This window comes from Acartia tonsa, chromosome 13, assembly GCF_053477335.1.
Source record: "Acartia tonsa isolate MP-2025a chromosome 13, ASM5347733v1, whole genome shotgun sequence".
In the NCBI taxonomy this organism is placed as follows: Eukaryota; Metazoa; Arthropoda; class Copepoda; order Calanoida; family Acartiidae; genus Acartia; species Acartia tonsa.
The window spans coordinates 37,339,059-37,354,681 of NC_137272.1; the positions used below are offsets into that span (position 1 = coordinate 37,339,059).

The 15,623-nt window shown below is 41.8% G+C and overlaps 1 protein-coding gene across 1 annotated transcript; it reads right to left on the minus strand.

Annotated features, from left to right (window-relative positions):
* Positions 1 to 223: 223 nt before the first annotated feature.
* LOC145335281 (uncharacterized) lies at positions 224 to 14,942 on the minus strand. The gene is made up of 6 exons (XM_080181019.1): positions 14,845 to 14,942; positions 4,446 to 4,487; positions 3,756 to 3,807; positions 3,384 to 3,422; positions 2,878 to 2,951; positions 224 to 356 (listed from the first exon to the last, which is right to left on the minus strand). The coding sequence occupies exons 1-6, from the start codon at positions 14,934 to 14,936 to the stop codon at positions 224 to 226; spliced, it is 432 nt and encodes a 143-aa protein (XP_080037145.1). The 5' UTR covers positions 14,937 to 14,942.
* Positions 14,943 to 15,623: the final 681 nt, after the last annotated feature.

Here is a 15,623-nt window from a genome sequence, read left to right on the forward strand (position 1 = left end):
TTTATGATAAATTTATATTGAAATTTAATCGGTTGGTTCATTAATATGAGTGTTCAAACGTTTTAACCACTAATAGTAATTTACAGAAAGGGTAATTTTGTATACCATCATTTGGGATGTACATCATTTTGTCTTATCCCTTTAGATCCCTAGGGATAATGTAAATTTTTGTTTATTGTATGAATGCCTGGTAAAGGTACGGAGATGTCTGTAACAGATGCTGTTATGTCAGGTCTAGAATAGATAGATATGTAGATATATATATATATATATAGATAGATAGATATATATCTAGAATTGTATGAATGCCTGGTAAAGGTACGGAGATGTCTATAACAGATGCTGCTATGTCAGGTCTAGATAGATAGATAGGTAGTTAGATACTGGTACACAAATTATAACCAAATGTTTCTATTCGTTGGCTAAAAAAAATTTGGATACTGTTTATGGTTCGTTTTGAACAAGTAGTGTTTAAACTTTTCAGTATTAATTTTAATCTTCAGAAGGGTTAAGTTTGTTTATTATTATTTTGGTTGTACATAATTTTACCGTCCATTGTCTATTAAGAGATATAAGTTTTCCGGAATTTTAATGTAGGGAGTAGATTTGAAATCTGCATCAAATTTTAAGGATTTTTTATAAAATTCGTATTTTGTATAATTCTTTATCTAAAAGCGGAAATACAAATAAAGTTAATTAATTTTGGCATCCGTGATTGGTGGATTTAAAAAATCTGCGCTCTGATTGGATGTCGTACATCATTCAACCAATTAGAGCGCAGGTAGTTTAAAATCCACCTATCCTATTGGTCAAAATTAATTAACTTAAAATGTATTTCCGCTTTTAGATAAAGAATTTTACAAAAAACGAATTTTATAAAAAAAATCCTTAAAATTTGATGCAGATTTCAAATCTACTCCCTAAATTAAAATTCCGGAAAACTTATATCTCTTATTGTCTATCCCTTAAAAACCCCTCTTTGGAAATGTATATGATTTTTAGAGAACAGAGAAGAGATCTAAAGGGACAATGGTCGATAAATTGATGTACATCTCCATCGATGATACACACAGGTTGAAAAACATTAAAATAAAAAAACACACAATTACCCCTTCTGTAGATTATATTTAAACGTTTTTTGACACTTATCTTAAGGAACTAACCAATCAAAATTCAATAAAAAGTCCCCAAAGTTGTTAAGAAAAAAAATAAGAAAATGCTATTATTAAACGTTGGGGGCTAGTGTAATAAACCACCCAATGTCCCCTCTCTCCCTGTAGAATTATTGTCAATTTTGTTTCTTATTGGAAATATTGGTTCAGACACTTTTATTAGAATTTGAAGCAGTGTTTTCAATCAAAACAACTATTTGATTTTGCAGTGAAGCTATTCTGTATAGTTTTTGCGGTTTATAGTTTATCCAAGGAGGAAGGAAACATTGGGCTAATAATCTTACCAGTCCCTAAATAACGTTTTCGGCTAACAAAACTATAGGGACTTTTATTAAATTTTGATTGGTTAGTTCAAATAGTTTGGGTGTCCACACGTTCCAACCAGTAATTTAAATTTACATAAGGAGTAATCTTGTGTAGTATCATTGGGGATGTACACCAATTTATTGGCCATTGTCTTATCCCTTTAGATTCCATAGTTTTTTCCTTACTTAGAGTTTTCAGTTATTCCACACTAATGACTTAGTCCCAATGAGGGGAAGGGGGGATATTTTTTCTTCGGATGGAGGTTCCCTTCCCAGTCAGGGGCGTCCAAGCTTTTTTATTTTGGGGGGGGGGGGTGGGGGGGTAAAATTTTGTTTAGGGGGGGGGGAAATGTTTTTTGGTAGGGATTTTTTTATTTTGGGGGTATTTCCCCCCTAAAATTGTTTGGGGGGGGAGGTAAATAGTAAATACCCCCAAGGTAGGGGTAAATTTTAAATGGGAGGGGTAAAATTGAAAATATTTTTTTTTTTTGGGGGGGGGGGTAATCACTAATCACCCCATTACCCCCCCCCCCCCTTAGACGTCTATGTTCCCAGTTATAGTTATAAGCCATTCCTTATATTATAATAAGCCTGTCTTTAAAGGAAAAATCAGCGGTTACCAGGATACTTCGCTACAGACAGACAGAGATACATATTTCATACATCCTGTTACTTTTAAATATAATTGTTAGATTTATGCTGTATCATTTTTAAACAAACATAGCTACTATCTGTTCATTCGTCTGTCTATTAGAATATGCAAATCCTATTTAATATCATAGTTTACTTTTCTTTAAAAGATTGGCCATGCTGTGTTTCTAAAGCACAATGTTGTCCTTGTTATTTCCCCTGTTTGTCAGTTAGACTAGATTTACAATTTTTCCAATAGTTCAATGTTTTTCATAAGTTTTAAAAGAATTTTGTAAGAATATTCATAAATTTATGTTTTTCTTGTTCTTATGTTTTCTGTATTTACATTATTACTTTATTTACAACTCCCCAAAATAGTTACAAACCTTCCCGGGACCTATTAGAAGCTACCCTGTTAAGGATAACCCGATCGGTTCAGTGGTTAGCGAGATCCTTCGGTACAAACAAACAGACAAACAAACACACATTATTATAAGGATTTTTTGCCGAAAACTGGCATGTTAAAAAATATGGTACTTTTCCTCAAAGTGCATTACAAGAGAACCCACCACTTTAATTTTTAAAATCATTATTCTGTGACTAACCCTATCAGGAGGTTTTAGCCCTTCGGGGGTACAATGTACACAATAAACCTAACCTAATGTAAAACACTTATACACGAGAAATTACTCCTCCACTTATTCTGATTTTTGTTTCAAAATAAGAGGGGGGGGGGGGGGGCACGCTAATTAATTTTTAAAAATGTTTACCTTAAATTCTGTTGATTTTGATGTTTTTGCTCATAATTGTTGTAATTATTTTTTAGTGGACTCCTATCAGTATCCTAAATATTAAAGAAACAAGGATGACAAAATTCATAGAAGCAAAGATAACAAAATCTGATAGCGAGCGTTGACAAATATAGAGTGACTAGAAAGCAATTATTAAATCTTGAAAGGACGTTGTTTTTAAGACAGCGGAAAGCGTCATGTGTTACGTCATAAAAAGGATGAGAGGAGAAGTGGGAAAGGAAAACCCTAAACAAGAGTTGGATAAAAGATTTTTGTGACGTCACACATGACACTTTCCGCTGTCCCATTGTTTTTTTATATCAATTAGGACTTTCAAACTAGGGTCGTACATTGGTCAAAATAAATGTATACTGGCCTATCATTGGTAATTTTTTATTGTGTGACGTCATTTTTTTTATAGGCACTAAAAGCTGCTTCTCAATTGAGATTAAATGAAAATAATTAAACTACAAAATTAAACTTACACTTTTAGAGTTAAACGTTTCTGTAGATTTAGATTCATCCTAAAAAATAATTAAAAACATATTATTTCTAAATTACATGAAGTTATTTTATCAACATAAGCATATGCATCAAACTTGGACCATTATGCATAACCCTTCTGAGCCTCTAATTGCGGAACCATAACCATGCTGGGCCTATAACTGCAGTGCCCTCCTAACCCTGCGGGGCTTTTCCTACCCGATATAACCTAACCTAAACTGACTTATTATAATAAATGAACAAACTAAAACTTCAAACTTTCTTATTTTTAAAAATAAAAGGAGAGGAGGGGGGGGGGGGAGGTCAGTGTTCAACAAGTCATTTTGAGGTATATTTACGATGATAAAATTAACCTGTAAAGAAATAGAATTTTCTAGCATATCCAGCTTCTCTGTTATTTCATTTCTAAAGCATAAATAATTAGTTTGAAAAAAAAATGCTGCGCCCTTAGACTCTATGGAAGGGCAGGAGAGTTCATGAAAATAGCCTAAAACCACTCGAAGACATTTCAAAATTCCCTTCAAATGTATAACTAATTTGGACCGACATTTTCCGATATCTTAAGCTTCAAACAGAAACTCTTACTACTTTATGATATAGGATGTACTAGTGGTATCGCCCCTAGCTTATAAAGATTCTTCAACTTTTAATTGTAGTTTTTAAAAAGAAAGCATAATATTTTTTAGGGTGGGGAATTAAGAACCCCCCCCCCCTCCCAAATAAAAAATAAAAGTTTAGTATGACCATTCGGCATAGTCGTAAAAGCGTAAAGTGCCTCAAAAAAAAAGACAAACGATAAAAATAACCAATAAGAGGCCAGTATAAATTTTACCATTGCTTGGTCAATTACAGTGTTTACGGGCCTCTCATTGATCAATTTTATTGTATGACGTCATTTTTTGGGCGGCACTTTACTTTGTCTCGGCAAAGTCTCTGAAAATCGAAGCCCTACGTGTTCTAAAGCTAACGAGACAGACAGAAAGACAGACGGACCTCGTTCTTCTTTGAGATCAGAAAAAAAAACATAATATTATAATATTTACCTTTTATTTCTTAGCCATTCAATTTCTGAGGCGAAATCCAACCTAAAAAGAATATTTTTAGGTCCCGGGAAGGTTTATAACTATTTTCTTGTGGGGGTGGGACACTCCCCCCCCCCCCAAAAAAAAATGAAAACCTCCCCCCCAAAATTTTTAAAAAATTTTTTGAAAGAAAATTAAAAATTGTTGGGGGGAGGGCGCACCCCCCCCCCTGATTTTTTTTTTTACTTTTTCTTTTAAAATCTAAAATAAGAAATTGGGTTATCAAATTAATTCGACCGGCTCTTCAAGTGCCCCTAGAGGCCTCTAGGGGCGTAGCCGCTAGTGTCTAATATACCATCTTTTCCCTAAATAAAAATATTCCTTGTAATAATGTATATAAATAAAAATTGTAATTAGCACAGGGAGTAAATTAAGTTAATTTTATTTGTTATTATGCTTAATAAGTAAATATAATTAAATCATTCACGAATAATACACAAATTTTAGTGTTTTTCAAGGAGGGAGTGGACATTGGACTGTAAATCACACTGATACCCATGTTCACCATGTTTAGCTCAAAAACTTTTATTTTTATTAAATTTCGGCTGGTGAAATCTAAATTAGTTGACTTAAATTTTTTTCAATTTGGATCTTAAGATCTCAATAACTACTACTCCGAATGAGTTTCCTTTTTATGTAAGCTTCAAATTGCTCCTTTAATTGTTTTAGGCCATCCGATTCAGTATAGAGGTGGTTTTTAAGCTAGTTCCCCAGCTTTTACTTACTGATTTTAGAGCCCCTACAGACCACGGGCGTAGTAACAGATTTTATAAGATTATATGAATTGCGCCGAATTATTTCGTCGCATAAAGAAATTACGAAAATTTTCAAAATTAAAATGCGAAGCGTAACTCGTAGGCAACAGAATTGTAAATACAAAAGTTTATTAAACATAATATTCGTATTTCGAAATATTTTAAACATAAATAAAAAAAATTTGTTAAAAAATGTTTAGAACTTGTAACAAGTTAACAAGCATGTATATAAGAAGTTCTAAATATACTAAATATTAAAGAAAGACTTTTTAAAATTTTAATATTGAGACACCTCGCGGATAAAAATTAACCTACATATAATACAAAATATATTAAAAAGTATTATAACGTCAATAAGAAACGAAGCACAAATAAATCATAGAATGAAAAAACTGACAAATTGACTTATAAAGCAGATGTTCAGTTCACATAACGATTAAGAAATAGATAATATACAAAACCTTATAGAAAATCACGAAACCTTAAAAAACAACGTTTACATCTTTTGAAGCATGACCTACAGACAAACGGACAATCAATATATAGATTAGGCAAAGACAATTATAGAGTAGCTTCGATTTTAAAATGAGATTCATAATTTAATTTAGATTTATTTGCGTATTTTGTATATTTGGAGCAAAGCTTCTCTTAACTATATTACGTATGTATGTATTTCTATAATATCTATATTCTTTGAATCTCTATATTTTACTTATCCTTTATATTAAAGTGGAACGTTTTTTTCTGAAGCTTAAGATTTATATAACTACAAACCTAATTTAATTCTTCATTTTAATGAAGCTTTACAGAGGTCCCGTGAAGGTTTTAGGCTACTTTGTTTTTATATTTCATCCATGGGTTGTTGTTTTAAAGATACTTTTTTTCTGCCAACTCTTTTCACAGTGAGATCTTTTGACTAGTAGGATATCAGAAGTATGCACTTACACACACACACACAAACACACCAAAACACACACACACATACACTCACAAATACACACACACACACATTTATACATTAAACCTAACTAATAACTATATAGAGGTTTCAACTTCATGTCATATCTGAAAACAATAATTCTAAGTCAGGATATTGTAAGAGTGGATATATAATACGTGGATATTGTGACAGGGGAATTTTTGTTGTCAAATTATGTTGCTAATATAGTCCTCAGGTATTGGTCAGGGGATGGGATGGGGGTCTTATATTAGCCAGCTAAAAGAAAATTTCATCAGGGTATGTGAGAATCTCTCACAATATCCACATATTATATATCCATTATTGTATGTTAAAGAAATTGTATAGAGTTCTCATTTTCATTATTTTAATTTTTCTATAAGTTCTACTGTGTATAGTTCGTTCTAGTGTTAGGAGGAAGTAAAAAAGATAAAAAACAGCTCATACCAATAACGAAATTAATTCGGAAAAAAATCACGAAACCTATACGTGTTTTTCAGCTGTTGTTGGGGGGCAACACATCGTAAAATTGACGACCTCTCCATTTGCCCCCAAATATTATTTTAGATTTAATTCCCTTGTTAGTTATACCTTATTCCTGGATAAAAAAGAACTTGCATATGCGCATGTAGCATCTAAAGGCTTTTTGTTTAAATTAGGAAGAGGTGCTGTATTATAGCCTTAAACCATTTCAAGTCATAATCTAAAAAAGAAATAGCGTAAATCTATCCAGGACCTATGTGAAGCTTCCATAAAAAGGAGAACTCAATCAGTGCTTTTAGGTTTTGAAATCTTAGGCTTCAGGCAAAAGAAACCTTATTACTTTAAATAATAGATTGAATAAGCGAATTTGGGACCAATATGAAGCTCTAACATGTGCCATAACTAGGGTAATCTTTACAACAGAATTAGACTAAATGAGTCTAAGTAAGGATGACGGTGCAAACATACAGAACCTGGTAAAAGAATAGCTGTCCTACTATGAAATAAAATAGATAATTCACGAAACCTCTCGACCATAAAATATGCATTTTAAAATTTGAAATAATGTATAGTTCAAGAAAGCCCTAGGCCTATGTGGTATTCGGCAACCGTGAGCCATGTCTATGGCACCCCTGATCTGGGGTTCGGTGGAGGGTCAATGGCCCTCCCCCGAGTCCTGGGGAAGGGGTCTAGTGACCCCCTCCCTACGCTTAGAATTAATGATTGAATCTGTCATGTTTATTATGGTTAACTGTATTCTTAATTCTCCCCCACCCTTTCCAGGGATGGGGGAATCATTATTGCCCAAACTGACCATTGTATATGTATTATTTATGCTTTTATGTTATGATTATTTATTCCTATCCATGTAATTATTGTTTGTTGTATATAGCTTCAGTATCTCTTAACCCTTCAATAAAGTGACAACTGAAAATAGATGTTGATCATTATCTAGTGAAAGCTAGAGAAGCGTAGCTTCTCTATAGTAAGGTGTCCACGTCTGTCACACTGCCGTGATCTAATTGAACTCCGGTGTCTGCCATTTATCCTCGGCGGATACCACAACTTTGGTGACAGCTGTGTGAGATTACGGCGAACCACAAGTGTAGAGCAGACGCGCATCTGAGGCTAAGGTACTCCCAGCAGTGAATCTGGCAAAACTGACGCAAGCAACCTGAATTACCCACCCTGGACAGCAAAGTTTAACTCTGCATCCGGCAGTTGTGGAAGCGAGACAGCGAAATCTGACGAATAACCGCGAGCAGCGCTGATATCTAACGGAGAATTGAGCGCCAAAAGGGCTGAAACAGGCCTGCGGACCGGCTGAAACAAGCCAAATAAGTGTAAACGGCTGGAAATAGGCCAACTTTACTGCAAGAAATAGCAGGATCCGAACCAGTGGCGCTAGCAGGACGGGACATTCCCTGCCGCCATCAGCCGGATTTGGATCAGCGGCGCTAGCAGGACGGGACATTCCCTGCCGCCGATAGGCTGAAACATGCCACATAGCTGCAAGCTGCGAGCTAACATACGAGTGTAGTGCACCAGAACAGAGAAAAACTACGTCAACCCCGAGTATCCTGAGAAGCTACAACGCAGCCACCCACCTAGAAAACAGATATTATATCACATTTGCAGGGATTACCACCCTAGTGTGATGGCCAAACAATAGATTTATGAGCAAAGCTTGGCAAACAAATTGTTGTGTTGTGATAAATCTAAGAATAGAACAGGCTTGGATTACTGTGTATTGTGATAACAGCTAAAAATAGAACAGAGTTGGTAAACAAATCTGTTATGCAATTGTGATAAGGACAAAAATAGAAGCTAGATGTAATATAATCAAGACCCTGATATACAATCAAAACAATCTCAAGCCCACAGCACAACAACAATACACCCCTTATTCCAAGGGAAAGGGAGGGGCCCCTCTCCATTGAAGGCAAATACAATCAGGGTGATATAATAGATAAGCCTAAGATTAAGAAGAAAAGGCCCTATTACACCAGCACACAGTTACCCCCCTCCCTCACAGGGGGAACGGACGGAGTTACCCCCGTCCCCTCACGCGCTTCCCCCTTCCTACCCACACTAGACTAAGTCCGTCTGTAGTGTGGAGCTAGCGATCGGATACACAGAGCGCCATTCACGGGTAGCGCAACAGAGTGCGGAAAATATCATAAATCCAACGGACGAAGCGGACCAATGAGAGAGCGAGTTGAGGGGTGAGAGCGCGTTTTCCCCGTGTGCGCGGATTTGACGGCGCGAACGCGCGTTACAAGGACAGGAGATTCCACGCACACACACACACACACACACACACACACTCACACCGGAGCGGAGCTACTCCATAGCATTTAACAGGGGAATTTTTAGCAAATAAAGAATTGCAAGTTTCTTTCCTTCTAGCTCTAGTGTGATAAGGGAAAACCCAATCAGTTCCTGACAGCAGTTCAGACCCTCAACATCTATCTACCTCTACCAGCCTACCCTACAACCTCAACACCTAACTAGTGATAAGTACAGCTAAGTTATATCTTTGTAACTAAACTCCCAACCTAGTGATACAAACAGTGTTGGCTGTTAGGCTAGGAAGCCTCAAGTGACAAACCATTCAATTTTAGTACTGTATAACTTTGTGCCCGCCGTTTCACCGTTGACCCAATGGACCAGCATCAAGCCCCAGGAGGTGACCAAGCCCCAGGATGGCTCCAGGATGACCCTCAGCCGGCCCCAGCCGAGTACCGCAAGCTGATGCTGAGCAATCTGCCGGAGTTTAGAGGGCCGCCCAAGCAATCCTGGTCGGCACATATCCGCAGACTTGAGATGTCATGGGCGGCTTACCGCGTGCCACCTCATGATTCCCTCAACCGCCGCAACGCCCTACTACTGTCACTGGTAGGGCAAGCGGCGGAAATGGCGTCCCATCTGTTTGGCGAGGCAGGCCAAGCCTTGACCTACGAACAGGTCAAGACCGAGTGTGAGTTGCTATTTCGCCCTGCTTTTGAATCCCAAACGCTTAAACAAGCGTTTAGGGATTACAAGCAACACTCGACAGAACCTATACAAGCGTACATATCAACTAAGTGCGCCTTGTATAGGGACGCCTACAACCATGAGGATCTTGAGTTGTTGGTGGACGAATTAAATCGTGGAATTCGTAACGCCAACGTAAAACGCCTCATGATGAACCATGAAATTACGAGTGTACCTGAGTACACTCGTAAGGCCATGTTCACCGTGACCATGGTTACTAAGCAGCTGAAGGAAGGTGTGTGCTTAGTGGACTCGACCGACGGGCTGACTGGATCTGCCTGCATCCAGTTGCCCCAATATGACGAGTCGGAGCCAATGGAGATTGGCTCCTTGGCTCCGGGTCTCCACCAGATGGGGAAGGTTGCTCCAGATGACAAGGTTCCAGGCCGCTGCTACCGCTGCCAGGGGAGAGGCCACCGAGCTCGAGACTGCCCAACGCCTGTGGAAGTTAGCCTAGAGGAGAGACGCACCCAGCCACGCCGTGACCGTTCTGCCAAGTGTGAGCGTTGCCACTATGACGGTCACACGGCGGCTGATTGTAGAGCCGACTGGGCCCAGGTAGCCAGCCGCAGGCGCACCGCCGACAAGGGTGCCCCTCCAGGGAAGCCCAGCAGAGTGGCCCATATGGAAGGGAGCGCGCCCCCAGCACCACCACAGCAAGCAGCCGCCCCCAGAGCTGCGGACCGAGCCGATGGGATGCCGCAGTTTGGGACTGTCCCAGCTAGGATCAATGTACTGGGCGGCGCAGCTGAACCCAACCGGGTTGGCCTAGGCTTCAGTCTTAACCATCTGGGGCCAGAGCTGATACAGCCCAACAACATAGCCGAGCCAGAGGTGCTGAGGCCCCAGCCTTTTAGCCTCAACATGATGGAACCTGCCCGACTGAGCCTACCCAGCAAGAGTGGAGGGGCGCTGCCCAGCGTCCCTGAGACGGTGTATGGGGAGGCCCTGGCAGCCGCTGAACGAGAGAGGCAGGAGGTGCTAGCCAGCACCTCTGCATCGATGTATGGGACGCCACCCGGCGTCGCCACCTGGGATGATGGGGGGGTGCTATCCAGCGCCTCCCACCTGGTGCCTGGGGCGACAACCGTCGCCGCCACCGAGATACCTGGATCCTGGAACAAGCCAGCCTCCAACCTGATGTCTGGGGCGACAACCGTCGCCGCCACCGAGAGACCTGAGTCCTGGAACGAGCCAGCGGTCCCAGAGGAAGGGGTGACACCCGTCACCCCCAGTCAGCCAGCGCCACCAGCCTGCAGGGAGAGCCCAGCTACATGCCAGCCAGCGCCACCAACCTGCAGGGAGAGTCCAGCTACATGCCATCCAGAGCCCCCTGCCAGCCAAGGGAACCCAGCTGCTCAACATCAGGATAAGTTGAATTTGTTAAATGTGTTGTATCCAAAATATTGTAAACACCCAGCCTTGCCTGTGCCCCCTGCACCTGAGGCTGGGGAGATTGAAATTTGGGAAAATAAGGACTTGCCTGTGCCACATGCACCTGAGTTCCTAGGGCAGGGGAGGGCAGTGAGTAAGGGCGAGCCTGTGCCACATGCACTTCAGCCCCATGCCACTGGGCATGCCTTGGACAAGGGAAGGGAGCACTTAGGGCTAGGGGAGCAGACACCCAGGCAAGTGCCAGTCGCTTGCCAGTCTGTCATTGGGGAGGGTATCGGGGTGCCTCGGCCGCATACAGATAACGCTCAATGGAAATTTGTATCTAGCCAGGAGCAGCCCAGCCGTGTCCAGCCCCAAGAAGCAGCCGTGACCAGAGCTGAAGATCCCCAGCCGCGTGTACAAGGAAGATGGTTACCTGGAAGCCTCTCCCATTGGTGGATGGTCCTGTGGGGCCTCCTGCTGGCAGCCGTGTGGCCTACAACCAGCTACGTCCTGGTGGGGTGGGACTGTGCCAACCCCACCCATGTCACGTCTTACAATAAAGAAAAGATGTGTGACACGGAGCCCCTACACCAGGAGGTGCCCCTGGGCCATGAAGTACACGTCCTGCAGCAAGTCAAGGTGAGGGAAACCACTGGGTTCAGCTGTCAGCTCACCGTGTCCCAGTGGACATTCAGGTGTGGGGTATGGGGTCACCTCAAGGTGACCTCGGTCCCCACCCTCATGAGGCCAACCAAGATAGACCCAGAAGCGTGCCGAGACCTGGCCAGGAACCGAGTATACACGTTGCCAGGCAAGACCCAGCCACTGACGTTCCAGCTGAACCACCCCCTGTTCTTCACCATCGACATGGTGGGCGCCCTCGTCAACAGCCCCGAGGGGGTGGGTTGCGAGGGGGAGGACGTCCACTTTGAGGGCCAGCTATACCGCAACGAATTAGTGCTCCAGGAGCGGCGGCTGCTGGTCAAGGAGGAGACCTATGTGGTGGAGGATGGACGGGTGGAGTCCCAGTCTGACCACCTGACCCTAGAGTGTCCCCATTCTGAGCTGTCCTGCATCACTGGGGAAGCAACCTACGTGTGGGACCACCTGGGAAGAGATTGCCCCTTGAGGCTGATCCGCAGCCTCCAGCCCAGCCTGGTGATGGATGCATATCTGGTTGACCATCAGGCCCAGTTTTTCATCAACATGACCAACCCCACCTCGATTGTGAACTGCGACTTCGAGGCCCATGCCACCAACCATCCAGCGTTGTTCGTGGCAGCTGACCCAGCCGCGGCTGCGCTGCCCAGAGTGTCGGCCAGGGATGTTGACGTTCCCCTTCAAGCACAGATCCATGCAGGTTATATTGGGTTTACCCTGGAAACGCGCATGAAAAGCACTGCAGCAGAAGAAGTAGCGGCCAACTGCTGGAAGCTCCAGCAACTAGATCCGGCCCACCCGGTGCGTGTCCAGGGGAGCACGTTCTCGGTACTGAGGGGAGACATCCTGCTGCAGCTGACCTGCCAAAGGCACAAGTACGTTGTCCGCGAACACAAGGAGTGTTGGGACAAAGTGCCAGTAGAGCCCACAGGTTTTGTAGACGCTGTGACACGGGTATACAGTGAGCACGCCACCAAGATTCCCTGCTCCTCCACTTACCCCCTGACTGTGCACGCGGAGGAAGGCTGGATAGAGTTAACCCCTGCTCCCAAGAAGAGGCCACCCCCGCTGGATACGCCTAAGCAGTTGTTGACAGAACCCTTAGATGACTTCAGTTCCGGTGGTTTGTATTCGCAGGCTGAGTTGAACGACTGGCAACAACTGCTGGCGTTCCCAGCATACAAGAGTGCCATGCTGACCGGCCTATCCTATGGCTCCTGCGTTCAGCAAGGCAGCTGTTCGGCCACAGGAGACCATGGGATAGTGTCCTACAACATTGACCGACTGGCGGAGGAAGGAGAGGCAGCCCTGGATGTCTGGGCAGGATTTAGACAAGCCATCCACGAGTGGGGAGATGGCGCAGCCATACTGTGCTTGCTGTTGTTGATCCTCAAACTGCTGGGGGACCTAACCATCATTTCTCTGGCAGCAGCACAGGGAGGAGTCCGGGCAGCCCTGAATGCGATATCACAAGTGTTCCTGTACCATCCAGATTTATATAGGAAAGCGCTGGCTAGAGCCAGGCTCAACCATGCCAAGTCCCGGGACTTTTCAGTGGACTGGGATGCCATTCCCATCGGCAGGGAAGCAGCCGAGGAAATGGTGTCTATGAAATCAACTGACAGCGGGCATGACCGCCCAGGTAGGCCAGGACCGCCCTCTGGCAGACCCCGCGGCCCTTCAGGAGGACAGGCCGCTGCTCAGACAATCAACCTGGCAGCCAGTGCCCCAGCCGCTGCCAACAACAACCAGCAGGCCCCACTGCTGACTGTTCCAGCAACAACTGTGCCACCAGCAAACCTGATACCTGCCGGCGCTGACCAACGTATCCAACCCAAGTCAGCCTCTGCCTTCTATCCCACATTGGGAGCCCATCAACCCTAAGAAGATACTCACCACTAGGATTCCATTGAATCATTATCGTTTGTATATATTTTAGCCCTAAGGAGCGGGCCGAAGGCCTCAACCACTGTCGGAAGTCTGGTAGGGAAACCACCTCCCAGCCTTCCGAGGGGAGAGTTGTGGTATTCGGCAACCGTGAGCCATGTCTATGGCACCCCTGATCTGGGGTTCGGTGGAGGGTCAATGGCCCTCCCCCGAGTCCTGGGGAAGGGGTCTAGTGACCCCCTCCCTACGCTTAGAATTAATGATTGAATCTGTCATGTTTATTATGGTTAACTGTATTCTTAATTCTCCCCCACCCTTTCCAGGGATGGGGGAATCATTATTGCCCAAACTGACCATTGTATATGTATTATTTATGCTTTTATGTTATGATTATTTATTCCTATCCATGTAATTATTGTTTGTTGTATATAGCTTCAGTATCTCTTAACCCTTCAATAAAGTGACAACTGAAAATAGATGTTGATCATTATCTAGTGAAAGCTAGAGAAGCGTAGCTTCTCTATAGTAAGGTGTCCACGTCTGTCACACTGCCGTGATCTAATTGAACTCCGGTGTCTGCCATTTATCCTCGGCGGATACCACACCTACAGTATAAATGAATATGAATTATTTTGCCTATTGAAGCTTTTAAATGTTGGGAGAAAAAAAGGTTTGTAGATTGATTAAACCGCTATTTCCTTCTTCATACATGATATTATATTCACTGTTTTATTAAACTTAAAACAGTAGGATTTTTTAATCAACCATTAAAAAAGATTAAATGTGTTTCTTTAAGATCAAGAAATTTCTTTCTGCAAAAACGGCAAAGCCTTTTTTCTAATGGGTGGGTGGTAAATACTCTTCGAATTTGTCCCGCCCCCCCCCCCCCCCCCAAAATAAAAATTTAAAACATGGACTCAGGGTAGTGTAAAACCCCACATTTATTTGAAAAAATTGTAAAATGCATCAAAATATTTTAATGTTTTAAAAATTTGAAGCACTCTTTAATCCCAAATAGAGGCAAGTTCCGGGGGGTTTAGACCACAAGGGGGGTGCTATTCCATTTTTTGATTTTCATAGAATAATTGATCTTTGTTAATTTATAGGCAGCCCTGACATTCGCAGGCTTTAATCTTAATTTTTTTTAGTATAATATCCGGGGGAAAATGTCTATAATACGATGCGATAAATAGCTATTACATACCTTGCAAGAGGAGAAAGAAGAGAGAATATAAGCTCATTTTGCTGCCGTTTTGATAAACCCAAAAATTCATCAGAATTAAAAACGTTTGACATTTTAAAATTTCTGAAAGAAAAACAAAGCCATTAAAAGTAAAAAAAGATATGTTGCCTACAAATTTTCCGCCAGTAATTATATCATACAAAACATGGTTGTCAAAAAAGTTAAAAATCAACATGTTTCAAATTACAATGTTTGATATTGATAAGACAATTCTTAAATGCTCAAATTTATAGACAGACGAACGAAAGAAAAGACCCTTATGATTAAAAAGCTCCGCTTTTGATAAACGAAGAAAAGTACGGATTTTGAAAAATAACATAATATCTTACCAAAAGTATCAAATAATCTCTTAAAAAACTCATTAAATTAATCACACCACATTAAAATCATCTAAAAATGGTTGACTTTGATTTTAAAATATTAATGGGTCTGTTAGGTCTTCATGTAGCGCAACAATAACATATTTTTTACAATAAATTAAGGATGACAACATCCATAAAAGCGAAGCTGTGAAACGTTAGGATAAACGAACATTTACACTTGTTGAGTGTCAGAACTGAGTGAGCAGAATACAAATTTTAACAAAAATGTAAGTAGTTTTTTTTGCCAAACTGCTTAAATACAGGACACTGTTTTAGGACATTTTTACAGTTTTTAGGACTTGATTATAGAGATGCTTCGCATATAACATTGTACCTTGTTGTTTTAGGAGTCAGTGTTTTCTACTTTAACGGACGTAT

Bases quoted from the DNA above. Each gene is read 5' to 3' on its own strand.
- LOC145335281 (XM_080181019.1), bottom strand. From the start codon at position 14,936: ATGTCAAACGTTTTTAATTCTGATGAATTTTTGGGTTTATCAAAACGG. The intron at 4,488-14,844 runs GTATGTAATAGC...TATTCTTTTTAG, and splicing joins CTTCTTTCTCCTCTTGCAAG to GTTGGATTTCGCCTCAGAAA. The intron at 3,808-4,445 runs GTAAATATTATA...TTTATGCTTTAG, and splicing joins GAATGGCTAAGAAATAAAAG to AAATGAAATAACAGAGAAGC.